At 42.9% G+C, this 20,811-nt stretch overlaps 1 protein-coding gene across 1 annotated transcript; it reads right to left on the bottom strand.

Annotated features, from left to right (window-relative positions):
* Positions 1-8,248: 8,248 nt before the first annotated feature.
* npm1b (nucleophosmin 1b) lies at positions 8,249-20,571 on the bottom strand. Its single transcript, XM_079228933.1, has 11 exons — positions 20,502-20,571; positions 20,134-20,216; positions 19,350-19,469; positions 18,955-19,048; positions 18,446-18,534; positions 18,150-18,211; positions 17,904-17,970; positions 13,901-13,999; positions 9,883-9,978; positions 9,702-9,776; positions 8,249-8,380 (listed from the first exon to the last, which is right to left on the bottom strand). The coding sequence occupies exons 1-11, from the start codon at positions 20,548-20,550 to the stop codon at positions 8,327-8,329; spliced, it is 888 nt and encodes a 295-aa protein (XP_079085059.1). The 5' UTR covers positions 20,551-20,571; the 3' UTR covers positions 8,249-8,326.
* Positions 20,572-20,811: the final 240 nt, after the last annotated feature.

Genomic DNA, 20,811 nt, shown 5'->3' with positions numbered 1-20,811 from the left:
GCTGTGTTTTACTGGGCCAGGGCTTTTTTTTTTTTTTTGCTACTTACGGGAAGATAGATGATGGACTCCCCCCACCTCTTCCTCTAATTTACACAATTACTTCCTCCGTTCCCGATCCCTGAATGAACAACACTCACACATCCCCGCCCTGTCATCCCCTCACAAGGCCGAGGGAGCAGCTCAAATCATGCGAATACGGCATCAAACAACAGAGCGAGGACTTAAGTTTACGACCGAAATACTTAAAAATAGCTCCGTTTAGTATTCACACTCGTCTCGGCAACGCCACCGAGTTCACGAATCCTGACAGGAAAAGTATTGCCTGCTTCTTCTTCTTCTTCTCTTTTTTTTTTTCCTGCAGAAGAATGTTTACATAAGCGCATCAGACTGTGACAATTGACTTACACATATAAGGAATTGTTATTAAGATACAGTCAACTGTCAAGATCTTGCCCTGAAAGAGAAAATCACTGGTGATGACAATGATGGCTTCCTTTCCGTCTAATATAAACATACCAGCGTGATCACTTTTTCCCCCCAGGGCAAAGTCATTGTTCCATTTTGAAAGCTCTCTGTGAATGCTTGAAATGTTCCCTTGATATTTTTTCCCTCTGCTCGTTTATTTGCTTGTATCCAGGTGATGTGCCAACCTGTCACATCAAGCACAGACGGCCTTATTTCCTCAGAGCAAAGGTCAAAACAATTGTCATGGGAGGGATGGGCGTGTGCGTGTGCGCGCGTGTGTGTGTGTGTGTGTGTAAAGACCACACTCAGTAGTTTTAGTTTGACGTGTTACAAACTACCCGAGGAAACAGACATTGTTAAAAACGTACTCAAACGTGACAGAGGTTCTGACGTCTTCGCAGGCTTTTTACTGAGAGATCCATGATTTTTTTTATGTTGTTGTATGACAACACAACATTCTTCATCAGTCTGAAGCTCAAACTGTGGTTGAACAGAACATCATTCGATCCCTTTGACGCCTGCAGAGTTTCGTCGCATATTAAAAGATAATCAGCTGGCTGGTTTGAGGACACAAAGCGGCTAATCATAATACAAAATAATACTCTGTCCACCTGTCCAATATCATCACACTACATGGCCGATTAAGGGTAATTAGGTTCAAACATCCGAGATATCATTCGCTGCCACTTGGGGCCGCCAAAGTGCAGATCTGAGCGTGCAGCTTTCAAAAGAATGCTTCTTTTTCAGCACATCTGCATGTCCCATTTTAGAGGAAAAACACTGGAGCTGCTTCCCCAACTTTTTTTTCCTTGATGATGCTTGTCACCAGTTACAGCACTGGCCACATGTCCTAACCGCAGAATTATTATATAGTATTAACACGTGTTAACAACACCTGTTGTCATAACATGAGTTTAACATGAGTCGACGCACAGATGTGTTTAAAATCACATATCCCTCCTTTGGGTCGTGAGAAAAAGAAGAAGAAAAAAAAAAGAGGGCGGAAATGTACATGCCTGCAGAGACATGACCTTACATTTCTTTCCAGCAGAGATGAGAATGAAAAATATTGCCCTTAATTAGAAGTCCTGCAGGTAAACCCGAGAAAGACAAATTGACTGATGCATGATTTTGCTGAAGTTTTGCAGAACTTCTACTTTAGTAAAACAACACCGAATAAAAAGAGCTTACATTTAAATAGATTTTTATATATAAGGGGACATTACTTAAAAGTAACAATAGTTACAGTATGTTTAGGTGCCATCCACCACTGCTTTTAGCTATCAAAACTAGAGTTGTAAAAATGCAGGCAGGGGCGTTGAGAGTGGAGAGATGTAGTCGGCCTGACAGTGGTGTTAGCATTCCCCGAAGGCAGTTTAAAGAACAGTGTAGGGTGAGGTTGCATAATCTGTGCCTCAGATTCATGGAAAAGAGGGCCTGGTCTTGAGAAAGATATCCTGACACTTCCAAGACGTCTGCAGCGAGACTCTTGGCAGCAGCACAGGTGATTGTATCAAATGGAAATGTGTAGCTTAATTAACACTCGTTGCTACAAGCCGTACTCACAAAAGAAGGCGATGAAGTGTTGACATGTATCTGAGTTTTAATGTGAATTTGAGAGTTTGTTTCTTCAAGCACATGTGAACAGATTTTTTTTTTTCTTTCATAAATGACTTCACCGCAACGGCCTTTTACCCGGATGCAGACTTAAAGAGGGATGGGACACTTAAATGTGTTTTTTTTATAGGTGTAAATCCAATTATATGACTGAAATGTGATGATAATTATGTGGTTAATATATACATTTCCTCACAAATTTATATAAATCACCATTCAATGGGTAGAGCATGGCTAAACACGCCGCTTACGGTGTAAAAAGTCCTGTGTTCAGGATTTGGCGGCATCTAGTGGTGAGGTGGCAGATTGCAACCAACTGAAACTGTTGCAACACGTTTAGGAGATCTGGTTTGGTTTGTTCCTTCTGGGCTACCGTAGAAATGTATGAAAATAAAGACGGCACATAAAGACTCATCCATGTTGTTAAAGTCATATTTAAAAAAATATGTTGACGGCCTTTTATAAGAAGCCAGTGGATGTCACTGAGTAGAAGACTACAAACCAGGAAACATAGAAGTAATGGAAGTATTTTTTTATTTAAAAATGGTATAAAAAGTCAGCTTTAAAAAGAAAAGTTTGAAGTTTTATGAGAAAGGAAAAGCTACAAGTATCGTGACTGGAGGTCAGCGATGGGTTAAACTCGATCATCATATACGGCCACATATTTGGATTTCATCTGCCAAAAGCCAGTATATGCAGCCTGCACATTTGCATATTTTCAGTGTCTCAGTGCAAAGAACCCGGCCGCGGCTCATTGAGCAGGTAAATCCAGGTGAAGGCTGTAACACGGTGTTGCTTTCAGGAATTAAATCATCAATCAAACGACAACCATCACACGGAGGAGACTGGAAATAGAGCACAAGAGATACTGTAGGATAGATTGTAGAAAAAAGGGTGTAAATTAATTTGAGCTGCAAAAGTTTTGCGATGAAGAGGGGAGGAGTTTAAAAACATGTTGTTAATGAGCCTCTTTTCTCAGTCACTTGTGTAGCATCATCTTTGTAAAGTGCTGGCACGTGTTTTAAGGAGAGTGAGAAGGTTCTGCCACTAACGGAGGGCTGTACGAGTCCAAGTGGTGTCCCGGGACGGGGCGGGCCGGGCCGAGCTGGTCCGCTTTGCTCATTTTAAATCTGTACAACACGACAGAAAGTCGACGCTGTAAACTCTTCCCCTTATTATTCTGGACAGATTCGAGACACACTGCACCTTTTAAAGCTCTCATGACCACAGCATCCCTGTGAGATTTAATTTCAAGAAAATTGCACACAAATGATGTTTTGTTTGTGCTAAAATGTCCCAGAACAGGACAGATGATTCACTATGGATGAAAGACTTTGAAGGCTTCAGGCTCTTAAGAAGGCAGATGGTTGAACAAGTTGGTTTTAAAACAGCACAATCTGCCCGTACCGTGCTTCAGGACACACACACACACACATTGAAGAGATCACCCTCAGATGTCCTGTCCCGCATCGTGTGACTCCTGGATTAGGGTAAAGGGCGATATTTCCCTAATGGCCTAATGTTGTGTTTGGCTGCCGCACACGAGCGGAGAGTGATACCTGCAGTCTGTCTCGCATGCACGGCACACCTGCCTCGGCCCCGTGAGCCTTTACTGGTACAGCCAGGCACTAACAGAATAAGGAGGACCAGTAAAGGGTTCAGGTCACCCGGGGTCACGTCGCTCTCGTGGCCGTGCATACATGCATTTAAACTGTATAAACTCTGCAAGCATCTCCATTTCCTCTCCATTGGAGGTCCACAGAGCCACTTGGCCGACCATTCCTTATACATATACTGTATATATGTATGTGTGTGTGTGTGTGTGTGTGTCAATACCTCCAGGCTGGTTCAGTCAAACCCTGGACTGGAATTCAAGACAACCACAGAGGGGGGATTTCCACGTCGTCTTGTTTGGAGCACAGAATGGTGCGTCATGCCGCGGCCGCATCCGCCTCGCTTCCTCGTGGCTACGGGGCAAAAGGACGCTTCAGCTGGCGGTGAAGTAATGCCTGACTCACACTTCAGGTAAAAGCTTCATCAATTTATATCATTACGAGGTCTCGCTTTGAAGTCCCAGTCGCCTGGGCTTCCAGTGCCATCCAGTGGTGGTTACGATTAAAAGGGAAGGTTTTCACGCGTCGATTTGAAAAGGGACTGAAAGCACTTTTCACTGCAGCCGCTGTGAGACGTCCCACAGCAGGGTAGGCACAGGTGTAACGGATCACAATCAGTTGGGGTCCAATTCTATAGAGTGAGCCGGCCCACCGAAATGGAACGGGGCCTTGATTAACGCCATTAATTGCGTCGGTGGTTTCCCAGCAATGTGTCAAAATGGACGATGTGACAAGGGACCCACAAAACCCAGTTATTAAAGACTAGAAACTAATTGTCAAGTCAGTATACAGTATATTTTCTCAAAAACATTCTCTTTTCTGCACAATAACTGTTATTGCTATTGCAAGATCAATCTGTACTGGATGTGAAAGCACAAACGATATCAAAACACTGGAAGATAAAGTTGATTTGAACAAAACAATGACAAGACCTCACATCTTTACAGGAAGGAGGATCACATACATTGGATGCTTTAGAAAGAACATGGTTCATACACCTTTCTACCAATACATTTGCCTTTGAGACAAGTTTTGTGAATAAAAGGACTAGTGATGTCACTGATCCGCTCCAATATGTAAGCCTTGTTGAACCAACATAGGTTTTCTTAGTCGATCTGAACTGAAGTACATTTCCATGACATTTGCAGGCCAGGCTGGAAAAAAAATTGAACCCAAAGAGTTTTGGACAAGTCATAGGAATTTACTTCACAAATGAAGTTTCGGGAAAGTTACTGTTCAACAGATCTTAACTAAACCACATTTACAGGAACTAATTATTTAAAGCAAATTTCCCCATGACTTTTCCAGATGTTTTTTTTCCCCATGCCTGAAAAATGCCATTTTAGAAATGTTCAGAACCTCTTGACTCCTTTCTAAACAGGAGGAACAATAAGAGCAACGCTTTCAAAGGACACGTGGCGGTGCAGGTTTTTGTTTTCCAACAAATTGGAAAGAAATGTGAAGTAATTCTTCAAGGAGGAAAAAGGATAATGTTGTTTGATAATGAGAGAGACATATCCAACATCCTGGTCTTTCATGTCTTCCTCAATGGCCAGATGTCAGCCGATAACCCTGTGGACATAATGAGAACAAATTCCACGGCGCAAAACATGGAAAAGTTAAATGACCATGTGTCAAAATCTCCCTGCAACTCATCCAACAATGTTCTGGCAACTTGTTGCCCAGGATGCTTCCGGACCTTTTTATTTATTAATGCTGCACCAGAAAGATGAAGTCAAATAGCTGACAACAAAACTGAAATCACCCCAGAAAACAAAAAATTACTCACATGTCATCTCATAATATAGATAAATATACAAAATAAAAAGTTTCTCTTGATCATTTTTTCACTTATCCATTTGTTACGGTCATATTCTAAATGTTACGAGCCAAATTATTCAGATTACTAATATTTTTGCCCTGATTTACTTGGTTAAAAAAAAAAAAAAAAAGTGACTCAAAACCAGCTGGGATTTACTTTATTCAGGTAAATGTTACATATAGATAATAAAAAAACAACAACAATGGATGTATGTGTTCATCTCAACAGAGCATGAATGAATGAATATCCACCATCAGCAGTCATGCATTAACTAATCAATAAAGTTTGACTAAATGGGCAAAATGCACTTTCTTTCAAACACAGGTGGAGTCGCCTCCAGCCGAATATTTCAGTGTATGACAATTTAGTTTGCATTGACATATGCAGTAAATACGTACGAGCCTCATGCTGATGTTTCACTGGAGGGTTTTCAGGTCATAAAGAAAACACAGAAGGGTCATTCACTGGGTCGAAACAGCACCGAGATACATCTACTTCAGTCTGATATGATGGTAGATACTTCAATAAAAGCTCAATTTCAACCACATTCCAATAAAATGACTAACATGAATGAGCCCTAGACACACATCAGGTTATCAACGAAGAACACAATGTTTATTTCCCCCCTACATGGACATAAGTACATACTGGCTTCAAAAGGACAACTTAAAGACGACCAACAGTTTCTACTCATAAAACATTTCTACACCAAACTAGAACACAACGTTTCAAACAAAGATCATCAGAGCAACAGAGCCGAGCTGCAGAACCAGCTATTAAAGCGAGGTGAAGCGTGCACTTAATATAAATGTTCAGCTGCCGTACGAGTAAATAAAAGCCAGAGATTTACTTACAGAAAGGAAACAAAAAACAGTTAATTTGGTTTGATACAAGAGCAATAATTAGTCAAAATTAAGTCATATTTAGGTTAATTACCGGGGTGACTTTAATGACCTAAATCAGTTGAAGAAGTTTACAGCCAAAGAGTTTAAACCATCCTTTACAGACAACAGGAGGGCGAACCGAGCGATTCGATTGGTTAAAGATGGTCTCTAACAGCCAACGTTTGGCTCATAAAAGGCTCATAAATACAGGATCAGGACCGGATACTGGATCATAAACACATAAGCACGGAGCCATTGTATGCCTATTGTCATCGCGGCCCTGATACACAAGAGTGCTAACAATTATGTGGTGGAGTTCTTTATGGGGTTTCTGTAAAGGTGACGTGGTTCTCTGGCATTACACCTTATGATTAAGCCGTAATAAATAAGATGTTCCGTGTTCACGGGCTTGTAACCAGCTTTTAGTGCATTAGAGTTCAGTGAAACGCATTGAACGCGGTGTTAATGCCACAACATACTCCTGGTGCTAGTTAATCTACCGGCTTTGCTTTTTGTTTGCACTGTATGTTACCCACAACGGGTCCGGGCAGCTGCGTCGGGTTTGTAGAGCTCAGCATATTGTTTGAGAATGTTTTCTCAACTGCTCTTATGATAATTGTTTTCGCTATTTCGCAATCACTGTAAAAAGAACTCTCTCAGATGTTTGATGTGAATTCACACTGCAAAAAAAATACCGTCAGGAATAAGTCTGGTCAGCAGGTTCTATCGTATCTGCAGGTTTTGGATAACGCTAATATAAACTCATCTACTTGAACGTTTTGAAAGAGTATTGAAGGTAAAAAAAAAAAGAAAAAGATAAATAACCAGCGTCTCCAGGAAAAACATGGATAAAACTCAAAAGACTGACTGGAGAAGACGTGTGACAGTCGGGTTACAGCTGCACACATCCATGTACACGTATGAGGAAGTTACCGTTTCTAAATGATCATTTTTAATTAAAATATATTCATGAACAGCTGGATCCTTGGTGTTGTTGTCCAAGTTGTTAAAGAACAACAAATACGGCACGTTCTTTGTTGTTGTCGAGACTTAAAAAATACTTGTAGGGGATGAATTTTTGTAAAGCAAGTATATTAAGCCAGGATAAATTCAAAGGTTTTTTGCAAGCTAAAAATGCGTCGTAAAGCCGGACGGACCATAAAACAAACAAAGCGACACGTTGGAGGCCATCGCCTCTCATCCATCGGCCGTCTTCACCATCGTTGTACACACAAAACGGGTCTCTGATTCATCTCAGTTTACAGTCGAGATATTTAAAGGCACATTCTGCAATATCTCCTATTGCATCGTTGACTCGTCGAGGACACGCACCTGAACCCAGACTCGGCAAATGTCGTAAAAACGGAGCGTCTTCTGTAATTCTGTCATGACCGCTATGCCACGTGACGCTAAATGTGGGAAAGAAAATGTAACGGGCCAGATACAAATATTAGCCATGACTAACTTGACACGTCCCTCTGGTCTGTCGTATTGCTCTGCATGCTTGTGTCACGTTGCCAATTTACACGACCTTGTTATTTATTGCGGCTGTCGAGAAATCTGCAGGTGGCGCGAGAGTCAAGATCGCAGCAAGCAACAGACATCTGCGGGTCCTAATTGGTGGCGCTGCAACAGCCTCCCTCCCCTGTAGGTGGTGCAGGTTGGCATGCGATGAAGGTGGACAGCATCCCGCCCTGTGGGGGGGAAACTCTGCTAAACGCAAAAAGTGGATTACGAACACGCTCCAGTAGGGGCTTCGCATCTGAATTTTTCTTAAAAACAATGACACCTGCATCATTAATGGTTTTACCCATTTTTCGGACCTTTCCGTTCACTCCAAGTTAGCAATGGTGACGCAATATAGGCAAATATTGCCGACTGTGCCTTTAAATGTCTAGCAGGACGGAAAAAACACACACGGGTTGTTACTTCTTCTCAATCTTCAGTGTTTGTACAAAAGCCCAAAGGTCCTTGACCACCTGAGGAAGACGAGGAAGAGGAGAGAGAGATAACAGCAGAAGAGAGAGAAAGAAACACATGGAATTAGACATCTTCCAAATGAAGTGCTGCACAGCCTTACACATATATGACTCACTTTTACTCCAGCGTGCTTTTTGTGCGTCTGGCCTGTGGGAACGCTGAGTGTAGCCGGGGCTGCTGGGGAACGACGAGGGGTTGGGCGGGGGCAACAGCACATACCAGAGTGTATGACTAGGTGCTCCAGGTCTGACAGATCTCAGACCTTGGCTGATGAAACCAAAGCACTTCCACAGATGTTTCTACACAGTGGGATCAACAAGCTCTCTCCAGCCACCCCACCCTTTTCCACCCAGCCCTAGTGCCGGTCTGAAGAGCTTCCACCTGCTCTCATAACTGTACGGCTAACGCTTTAACACTGCCAAGTGATCGCTAATTCATATTTGAATAGCCCTTTATGAGTGACCGCCTTCTTACAAAGACAGAAAACACAGCTTCACCATCTAGACTCACTGCCTGTGATCTAAAAAGGGTTCTGGGTGATTAATTCGTGCTCCACAAAACAAAGTGCAGGGGGCTGTTGTTTTTCTTCTGAAATGACAAGCAGCATTAGAAAAGATTTAAGTCCTGCATTTAGGGAGAGAAAAGCCCCTCTTTTGGGTTGGTCAAAAGGCCTTGAATGCCAAAAGAGACTGGTACCATCCACATACCGCCAGTCCCTTCATTAAGGCTACAAAAGACACACACTCCAGTAAATCACGGGGGAAAGAGTTCGCCTTGGCAGGTGTACTCCCATTCCATCTCGAAAGAGCCCGCTGACACAAGATGAATATAATTCAAAGTGAACGCGCTGTGCCGGAGAGACGTTTGAGGCCGAATGGACGGAGTACGGTACGAGGACGGCGTGAACAGTGACGCATTCCTCAACAGAAGGAGAAGAAGCTCTTGAAGCTCAAAATGAAGGCTGGTGTGAATGCAAACAACTGCTGAGTGTTTACGAGGCGAAATGCATAGATGGAAAAAACACAGAAACTTTGTAAATACATTTTTTATTCCGTCTGTATGTAAAATACTGCGATTGTAGATTCTTTACCGTTTTATTACTGTTTATTTATATTATTTTACTGCTGTAATACTGCAATTTCCCCACCGTGGGACTAATAAAGGATTATCTTATCTTATCTTAAAAAGAAGAAGCTGGAAATTGATATAAATTGCATAAAACGTTTATATAAAAAAAACGTCTCAGATGCCTCGTAGCCAGGTCTCAAAACCCCGTGTAATCAATAAATACGCAGGCTGCATAATACAAAAAAAACTCACTTTTTTGTCGAGGATTTTCCAAGTACTCTTCACGTAGTTCTCAAACTTCTGCTCGGTCTTCGGGAGCGGCTTTCCCTGATGGTGAAAGAAAAGAAAAGAGCGCATTAAATCATCAGCTTAACCGCGCGTCAGACATTCAATTAAGAGCGGTCATTTGCAAAACAGAGGATGACAGCCTTACCTCCTTGGCTGCCGTGGACAACCTGCTCTTAATCTCTGTCAGAGAGGGAGACTTAGACGGGCCGGCCTGGGGTTTGTCTTTTCCTGGGGCAAGTGTCTTGAAAAATATATCAACGAGATAAGAAACACCGATTGATACGTCAACTAGAGAGAGATTTACAGAGCTGTAGATTAAACAAAGAGAGCTTCCTATTAGGGCCACGATACATCTCCTTTTACTCGTTTTGTTTTCTTGTCCCGTGTTCTCACGTGAACTCTTTTTGGTGATGATCCAGGCGCTGACCGACAGGTCTATCATGACCCGTTCAGTCTGGGTCTGTGTTTACGGGCTTGGCGTGGGCAACCAGCTGGAAGAGGATAAAAGCCCCAGAAAGGACAGCAAATTCTAGCCTAATTACACCATCCTTTTATTTAACAAATACATCGGGTACAAATTATGGTTTTATTGTTTGCAAGCAGGAGAGGGCAAGCCCCGACTCTCCAATGAGTAATAGAGATTGTTATGTTCCTCTGATGTCAAACCCTAACAACTGGACTGAAGGAATAAAAGCTACATTTATTTATTTGCATTAAAATCATGCTCAAATGTATGACCTCCACAAGCAAAAGATTACACTTCTACCCGTCACAACAGTTACAGACGGTCAAGACTGAACCGCTACGGTCACACGCGACCCTCCTCCTCCTCTTCGTCATTTCTGAACTCGCCGGCCCCCGCAGGTGTGTTCAGACCCGGGCAGCCGAGGCCCCAGAGGTCCTCAATTAGGAAGTGTCTGGATGTGACACAACACACACACACACACACACACACACACACACACACACACACACACACACACACACACACACACACACACACACACACACACACACACACACACACACACACACACACACACACACACACACACGGCGTGGCTGCATGTTACACAAGCCACGGAGCTTGTCCCTGCACGTAAAGCCGGTGTGGAATCCAGTCAAATTGCAGGTTTCATCGATAGCCAGAGACGCATGTGAGAGAGGAAAGACAGACGAGCAACTCCTCAAGTCGGACAACGGAATCAAACCTACGAGCAAATGGACCGTTCAGAACACTTTATTATGGTAACGCTGCAGTTCAGGAGCTCAGTGGGTGCAGAATGGCACCGATAGTTTCGGGGTAAAGGTCACGATTCCTAAAGGAATTGTAAGTAGGTCTGAATATAATTGTTTGTATCAGATTTTCACCGTTTTTTTTATACAGATTTCTACTTACTGGCTCTGCTTTTCCATGTTGTTATTTGAGTCAGAACCAAAGTATATTGAAAGCAAAAAACTGTTTATTTTAAAGCAGATTTAGCTCCGCTATAAACACTAATGTGTCAGAAATGTAAGATGCAGTACGACAACATTTTGCGGTCAGTAAATAAGTTCCTTTGGATGTTTGCAATCAACAAATGTCATGTGTTACCACTTCTTACTTCAAACACCTTTAAAAAACAGGGTGAGACTCCAAATAGTTAAAAGCAGGTGGAATGTTCTGGAGAAAATAAATTCTCTCTCTTGCAATCATCTGTCCCTGTCCCCAAGAGAGCAGCATTTTATAGCACAGATCAAAAGGTATAAAAGGGAAGAAACCCCTGACGCACACATACCACACTACAAAAGAAACGGCGCATATGCTGCTGGCTCCCGGCCAGACAAATGTACTACGTATTTATTATTTATGGGAAGCTCTCGACTTCCAAGGGACAGCTGTGGACCTGAAACAGCTGATAAACACAGCGCAAGCTTTTTCATCTGGACCAGACACTGATTACAGATGCCACGAGACATGGAACTTAATCACAAGCACACCATCATCTGATGCAGCGTCTCGTCCCTTCAATCCAGCGCAAACAACATGGTGCGACACTTTCTGCTCAGCCGGGTCGGCCCAGAGGTGTGAATGAGAGCTTTGGAGGGCCGTGTCTAGGGGGTAAAAACCTGTGACTAGAGTAAATAAAAGGAGTTTTTTTAATGTGAATGTCATTCATGTAGTTGTTACTTAACATCCTTACACTCACGGGAAAAGTCCAGAGACACAAACAACACAGGCACCTGCTGCAACACGTGTCAATCAGTTGCTAAAACAATGACTCACACCCTTTTGGGATAAGCCCGACACAAGCGGTGTGTGCGCTTTACGACCGTGACGTGCGCTCGAAGGCATCGTCTACTCCCAACGCATCAATCAGAAGACACCAGCTGCAAGATGAAGTGACTTCAGATCAGTTAGCCGGGTTCTCATGCCGGGCCTGTTGTACGGCGAGGAGGTGCGGCCGCACGCTGGGCCGCGGAGAGGTGAGAACGACGGTGCTGGCAACACATCTGACGGGGTTCGATCTAATGACCGGTCACCTGCGTTTAGCGGAGAAAGAAAAGAAGAAGAAAGAAAAAAAAAAAAAAACAGACATCCACGCCCGCTTCCCCGGCTCCTCGGGGGCATCTGGAAGCGCAAGCTGCACCAGACATCAAACGCTGGTAATGGGGAGCAATTGGGAGAAGGTGTGTCCAGGAAGTGAGGGGTGTGAAGAGGTTGTAGAGAGGGAACAGTTGTTGTGGAGAGGTGGAGAGGTGGAGAGGGGAGGGTGGGGACGCTCCACGGGCCAGAGGGTTAAACTGGCGGGATGGTTTTCGGCAGATCGGCTGCCCATCGGCTAATCCCCCAGAGCATTTCAAGAGCCGCTGTGTTATGTCTGGACAGCGGCCACTGCAGAATTAGTTGCACTCTCCCACACACACACACACCAAAAAAATAAACCCCGGGGGCCCTGGGGGGAGGGGAGGAGGAGGAGGAAGGGGGCTTTATCGCCTTAGAAATTCAGCAATCCAGAAGCTCTGCGTTCAACATGATACAAATCACAGAGCTTTCTATCAAGACGTCAGAGAGGAGATGACAATGTTCTTCAGCGTGTTTTTATCCCACGAGCAGCCGGCACATAACGAACCGAACGCCTTATCTCAGCCGGGTCTCCGTCCAAGGAATTTTTATAAATCACAGTAACATAACTTGTGAAATGTGTGAGCTCGCGGAGGCGCTTGCCAATTTGTATTTCCCTCGTGCGTATGTGTGCAGCGGGGAGTTGGGGGGCATCAAAGTGGGAGGGAGTGGGGGGGGGGATGCAACTCAAGACGTTCGGGGTCAGGCCGAGGGGTCACGGGTTTAAACCTTGCCTCAGGAAACCCGTTTGGAGGTCAGGTGTGTTTGCTTAAAGAGAGGCAGAGTTCAAGCTGTGGGTTTTGAGAGGCGGCCGTCCAAGACATTCCATCCAAGAAATTAACTATCAGGTTGAGCTAATTGCAATGTGCGTTCATCACATTCCTTGGCTGTGTTTCTTTTTTTTGGGGGGGGGCATGTTTTAATTGTGAAAGCCAATAAATGTAGACAATTACCTGAAGAGACAGACACCTTTTGTCCTCTCAGGCTCGGGCTTGACCGGAATATATTTCACACAAAAAGGTTTTTGAAGCGCACTGCATTGTGCAATGCGTTTTGCTGGCAGGCCGTATCAGGTTGTTCACCTCAGACTGGCTGTCAGAAGTGGGAGGTCCAAGTCCGCTTTACAAAGAAGTACGAGGTTTTACATTTGTTGCTCTGCCCTGACACAATACATTACCTACATACTTATGAGACGTCTTTCAGGAATTAAGTTGCTGGGTTTGACATAGCTGCATACACAATGAATCAGTCCGATAATCCCCCTGCACACATCTAACCAAACTAATTGTTTTAATGATAGTAAAAAACTAAAGAAACAAGCATAAGATGGGGAGACGGATGAAACATGGAGTTTTTCCAGATATCAAACATCACATTATGTTGTTTATCTGAAAAAAGAAAACAAAAGAAGCAAAAACAGGTCTGTTTTCAGTGAATATGTAAACCTGTGTTGCCCACCGAGTTGACCCTAATAACTGACCCCTGATCTGCAGTAGGCCGTCAATCGACTGATTAAATAACCGCACGCCGACCACAATCGCCGCCGAGCCGTTCCTACCTTCGTCTGGGGTTTCCCTGCCGGTCCCGACGGTTTCCCTGCGGGGCCGTTTTGTTTCACCGGAGTCTTGTTGGGCTTCTTTGCTGGAAACTCTGAGCTCTGAGAAAACAAAGAGCACAACCACAAACCCGTAAAGAAAGACGTCTGCAGCCCTATGCGTCCAGGAAACCGCTCATCTCACATGTAAATAAATACGTTTAAGCAATGAAAGGATAAGAAAAACAACTTTCTTCTATTAAAGGCAACTTTTGTGTGTCAGACTGTTATGTTGAATATTTAAAATGACAATTTTAAGCTCAGGAAATAAAAGGAATCATTGCAGTAAACAAAACCAAAAAAGGTGAGAAGGGAGCATGGGGGGGGGATTCTAAAAGAAGCTGTAAATGTAATCAGTACTTCATCAAAAAAAAAGAAGCTATGACTAGCTTTAAAGTAACTGAATGAAATCTCTCAACTCTGCTGCAAAGTCTAGATCGCCGTGTAAATATTGATAAATTCATATATTCATACACCATCGTATCCCTTGTGGGTTTCAAACTCTTTGTGAACGCGGACTTTCCGACTGTTCCCTCCTGACATGTTATGTTGAATATCAAAATAACCTTCGGGGCTTTGTGTCATGTTGTTATGAAAACTCCCATATCAAAGCTCTAATTGCCGAGCCTCTTTTATGGCTGACAAATACATTTTTTGCCGTGTGAGCGTAATGTGAACCACATTTTGTAGTGAAGCGCAATTCTGGTAAATTCCCTTCGGTCTTTCACCATGAGGTGTTCACGTTATTTTTTCACTCACCCTGTGTAAAGTCATAATAATATAATCAACGCTGCACATGTGGACTTTTGTTAAAAACGCATTAACCCGTGAAGACCAAAGTGTATATTCTACAACAAATGATGTCATTCTGAAGGCTAAAGGAGCAGCGGCGGTCCTGATGTCAGAGACATAATATAGCAGCAAACACCTCTATCCCACATAAAGATATCGTGGAGTAACGTCGACCTGAGAGCTGTTCTTTAAACTTGTGAGTGTTTACGTAGCCGGCCGTGCACGCACATCACCGAACAATCTTCCCCGTCAGCTAATCGCCACCGCTACCAGCCGATAGCTAACGGCGTCATCGCCAAAGCGCAACACCTACCCCTCTCTGATCAGATGCTGGTCATTGTTCTCCGCACTGGAGGCCTTTCCTGTGGCTCTCAGTCGCCTGTGTAATTACCTCGTAATAGCCGAGGCAAGTACCCGCATTTCCTGAGCACCAACCCCTTTTTTCCTCGGAATGGTCTAGAAGTGTAATTGCCTGTGTTGACATAACTGCTACAAAGGCAATCACACGTGTTATTTCCTAAAGCAAAGCCTGGTACGAGAAGATGCTGGAAGGAGGTTCCTGTGCCAAAACTTGCCAAACTTATTTTTTTGGCAAATCAGAGGGATATTATTAATACACAAAGGACATCCTTTAATGAAATAGAGGAACATTCCTCAGATCCTCCATAGATGCACCTCAGTGTCTGATTGTTATTCTGCACTCCTCTGGTTTTCGTCTCTCCTTTCTGCGTTTAATATAAATCGTTATTCACCAAATGACTTTAGCTCACCACTAGAAGACTAGAGAGTGGAGACTCTAGCAAAGTTCCTGTGATGTTTGGATAGAGAAGTTAGGAAGGTGTCTCTGTCGGAGTGAGGACCTGCTTATTGGCCTCTTTTGACACATGACCACATGGAAACAATTAGCAAAAAAAAACTATGTTTCAGTAACTCACTCATTACCCCACTTAGTGTCTTCGCCGCGTTCTTTGTTAAGACTAGTTGGAGGTCAGCTACATGACTGCAAAGAATGCTGAACACGAGGCGCAGCGGTCTGGAGGCTCACAGCCCAGACCTTCAGCGCCGCAAACTATGTCCTCTTTTTTGCCAGGAGTCTCCTTAAATATCAGGTAACTCAGACTGTGTCTTGTTCTTAGCATTGTTCTCAACACCAACACTGGCACAGCAAAGCTGCTCTGTTGTCAAAATGATGACGATCATCTCAAATTGAGGACGTACGTTCATGACAATGCTGTCAAATTGCAATTTAAACATCTAAATACAAAAAAGGCACACGTGGGCAACGTGACCCCGAAGGTTACGCAACTCCACGAACAGGTCCGCGCTTCACAAACGGCAGAAAACATCAACGTCACCAAACGGAAATCGGCACCAGGACACTTTCAGTGGAGTGCAGTCGAACTTAAAACCGAGTTAAAATATGTGTCGATACCAGAGTCACTGCAATACTGCAGGAAAAAAGCTGGAAGTTAAATCATTGGATTCTAAAATTAGCAATATGTCCCAATTTCCTGTTTGGATGAAATATTTCTGATCAAAGAAAACTAGATTGAGCATCGGATACCAACTGTCCATACACAAGGCCTCAGACACATTTTGGTTGGTACTTAAAACCAAAACTACATTGACATATTGCTGATTTAGCAGTCCAAAACATAATAATTGCTCCCAGCCCTACTTTCTTAAGTTCAGTTCTTTCATTACTAAAGAATGAGACGGGGATAACCACGGAGCTGAAGAGAGGGGGGGTGAAGAAAAGGATTAAGGTCATGGAGGGGGAGGGGGACGAGGAGACGGGAGGAGGTGGAGGTGGAGGTATTGGAGGAGGTGACAGAACAGGTGACAGAAATGCTCAGCTGTCATCTGACCCCGAGGCGAGGATCGGCGCTCACGTCGCAAGTATGCGCATCTGCCCTGCTTTGATCTTTTGCCTGGCACAGTTTGCACTTGGATAGCGTGTTTTAACCCCCCCCAAACAAAAAAAAGAAATCACAAACAGACACCGACGTAAAAGGCAGATACACACATGCACCCACACACTTGCAAATGATTGTGGTAACACGCAAAACAAGTGTTCAAAGGGAAAAGGGCCAGGTGCAACGCTGAAATGGCACGAGAGACGATAAAAAAGGAGCAATCATATTAACAGTGGGATGACAGAGGGACAAAGATATGCAGTGTTACAGAAAAATGAGGGAAGAGGTTTCCCATAACTGGTGTGTGTGTGTGTGTGTGTGTGTGTGTGTGTGTCTCTTTCTCTGCATATGTATTGGAGATATTCTGTCAATATTTGCACACCATGCAAGTATGCATGCGTTACTTACACATTTACAGTAAGTGTACGTGTGTGTGTGTGTGTGTGTGTGTGTGTGTGTGTGTGTGCAGGATAACATAGTGCCGTCTTGTTGGTGAGACGGTGAGAATTCAAGCAGATTACAGAGGAGAAATCCGATCATTACGCCACACAGACCCTGTGTTTTACTCGGAGGAAAACAGGTGGGTACATGAGCGAACAGGATGGAAAAAAAAAAAGTTCCATGTTTTGTCTCATACGAAAAAAGGTGGACGGTCAGCGAGTGCAAGAATGGGAAGGGCCTGCTGAAATGAAATGCGACTATAGGATACAGTCTGTGGGAGTTTGCATGGGGTGGTAGAAGCAGAAAAGGGGGGAGCGGGCAGAACGCAGACACAGAGGAAATTCCTTTGACACACACAAAAAAAAAAGCCCGTGGCTACGCTGACACCTGGTGGACAACTGGAGACACTCCAAACTCATTTAATCCGCTCTGCAGGTTTAGTGTGACATTTAGTTTGGTTTGAACCGTGATGGGAAATGAGTAACAAACACTGCCAAAAAAAACTGTCTCATTTCAATCTATAGAACTTTATTCAAACACGATCTAAAAATACAAATGCTATTTAAAGTATTCGGTGTTCATAAGCCAGTGGAGCGGTTGAAGCAGTAACTGAGAAGCAGCATCGGTTCAGACTAATTTCATCACTACAGGCCTGTAAAACATGCGTTGCCGGTCAACTGTACACGTCATCCCTTGCTTCTAAGACACTCAAGACAATCTTCACATATTTGAGGTGCCGCCATGTATGAATTCAAATAAACTCTCCTTGCCTAATGTCGATACGAAGAAGAACAAAAAAGAAAGAAGAGCCAGCTTACTTTTTTGAGCTCTTTTCCGGCGTTCTTCTGAGGCTTCACATCATTTTCATCACTGTCGTCGTCGTCACTACAAGCAAGGAGGAAGAGAAAAAGAAAAAACATTAACTCGGGTAAAATGCAATGTGATGTGCACAAATTATAGAAAAAAAACGTGGTGCATAAAAATATTCCTTATATTATTTGTGCATTGAATTTAAGATTTTAGGGAGATAAATGTGTGTTTTTTTCCAGCATTAAAAGACATACTCGTCATCGTCCTCGTCACTGTCGTCTTCATCATCGTCGTCAGAATCCATCTTTAGTTTTTTCTATAAGGAAAATTAAACATGATTTTGTCAGAAACATCTTTATCGTTTTACAAAAGGACTGAGGAGTCATTTATTTATTTTTTAAGTTGTTATCTTCGGATTAAATAACAATAAACCTTTTAAAATATTGTTTAGCGGGCGTGAAGCAAACAAATCAGCACCGATCTTGCAATCATGTCAACTTAAAATAAAGTGTAGAAATAGGTCTGCGGCTAAAAACACTGAGGTCGCTACCAATGGAGGCTTCTTCCCCGACATCAGACCCGCCGGCCGCTTCACCGGTGAGCTGTTGTTCTCCTCTTCATCCTCGGATTCCTTCACGCCTACAAAAGCAAACGCCGGTTACTTGTGATGAATTTCCCTCAGATTTACCTGGACAGCCCTCGTGTGGACTCAAACATTATGGGAAACAGAGAGTGATGTCATGTCCACAAGTAAAAATGCAAAAAAATTCTATCGTTTCGAAATAGAGCGTTTTATTTCTCGTGAATCAACATAGAAGTATTTAAAGCAAAGATATTTGTAAAATCTTTGTTTGTGATTAGTTATAGTAAGAAGAGTAGCACCAAACACACACTGCTTTTATATTTTGGAAAACCTTCCTCCAAAATAAAGCTAACCGTTACCTTGACTGATTTAGTGTGAAGTAGTGAAGTACGTCTTGTTAATGATGTGAACTGTGAGTAGAAGCAACTATCAGTAGAAGCAACTATCAGTAGAAGCAGCTGTTGCTAAATACTCACTAACAAAATGCTGCCCGCTGATGTGAACCGGTCCAGAACCAGACTGGAGGCGGAAGGTAACTGGAGGTGTGATCTCAAATCCACCTAAACTCATCTAAACAAGGAAAAGATCACAGTCACAACAACAAAATATGCACTTTAATCACTTTTTGCATCATTTATTAGGATGCAGAATTCACATTTACGTTCCACACTTTTACTCCACAGCATAGATGAGTTTTTCTTTTCAGTTTTTGTAATTTTATTAGCATAAAGAGACATTTTTCTTTTAATATTACAAAAAATAAAAGTATACCAACTATTGTTATCGATTATACATATTGACTAGTATTTCTTCACATATATACCATTGAGTAGCCCCTCAAATACTTCACCGAATGATGTCAGTCACTCACAGAAGGCAGGACGGACGGTTTCAGGACCACCAGTGGCACTTTGGTAGTTTTCCCATCAAACGTGAGGCCTTCGATTTCCACCATGTGGAATTTATCCTCCGCCTCGGCTCCCAGACACACCTGGAAAAGCAGCACAGATGACCACCTGCAACACCACCTGCATGGCTCCATATGCTTCACTATCGCTCCTGAGACCCTTTGACTGAGCTGATGCAGCCAGAAACTGTTTGTTTATTCATTGATTTGACAGACGAATACTTCCTGTTTAGGCCATTTTTCCATCTGTTAAAAATCCAGATGTTATCGGTACGGCTCAAATTTTAGGGTGAACAGCTTTCTTGATTTTCTTTGTTTCACGTAAAAAAAAAGTAACATTTTAATTAAAAGCAAAAAACTACATTTCAGACATCCATTTGGTCTTTTTTCTTACTTTTAGTTTACACTTGACAAAAAATGATTTACAAACTATAAAATATGAATAAAAAAAGAAAAAGCGATTCCTATGTGAAATCATGGAAATTACCAAAATAACATATGTGTAACTACAGTCACCTGGGCATCATAACTCTGTATGTGTCCAAAATATTAAACTATTATATCAGAGTTTTGAAAAGCTTGTTCAGGAGTTATGATAAATAAAATACAAAAAATAATAAAGAGCTATAAAACTGCATCCATCATTTAGTTTTAAGTCAATAAAAACACACATGAACAATGCATAACACATCTATAACGCATGTAATAACTCTGTAACTACTACTGCAACATGAAGTGTCCTCCTTACTGCTTTGAGTGACAGCTGCTGCTCCGTATCATCGTCGTCTACGTCAACTTTGAACTCCCGTTTGTCCGATTTCAGGGTGCAACCTGGAGAAAACGATACGCGCAACGTGTCACTAAACGCTTCCCTCGAACAAGACACACAAATACATTAAATAGTTTGCACACAACACCCGCTGAAGCTGCGGAATCCCCGCGCTTTGCTCGGCCAGCGAACAAAAGAGCTGAATTGGCGCGAGTAAAGCGGGGAGTTAGCTTCACTTCCTCCAGCTTAAAATTAATAAAATACTATTTGTGCGTTATGACGAGAGAGAAATGATGTTTGTGTGACCGAATATGTTTTAAAAGGTTTGCCAGAATAAGCGAGCTCACCAAACAAGTACATTTGTGGTCTGCACAAATCTGAGATATCGTCCTCCATCTTTGTTGTGGGTGGTTACACTTCCGTAGACGGGTGTGACGGAGACGTCGCTGAGCCAATTGGAGAGCGGAACGTGCCCGCGAGTTATGAACGCTGGAGCCAATAGAATTAAATACTGGGCGGGACATATGAATTAGTGCATTCTCGTGCCTCAACACTAGGTGGAGCTCTCGTAATAGAGAATAAGTAAATAACTTATAAACAAAAATATGAAAAAAAGATAACCTCAATAATCAGAAAGGTTTTAGGTCATGCATTATA

This window comes from Taurulus bubalis, assembly GCF_910589615.1.
Source record: "Taurulus bubalis genome assembly, chromosome: 13".
In the NCBI taxonomy this organism is placed as follows: domain Eukaryota; kingdom Metazoa; phylum Chordata; class Actinopteri; order Perciformes; family Cottidae; genus Taurulus; species Taurulus bubalis.
This window is presented reverse-complemented; position numbering and strand designations above follow the sequence as displayed.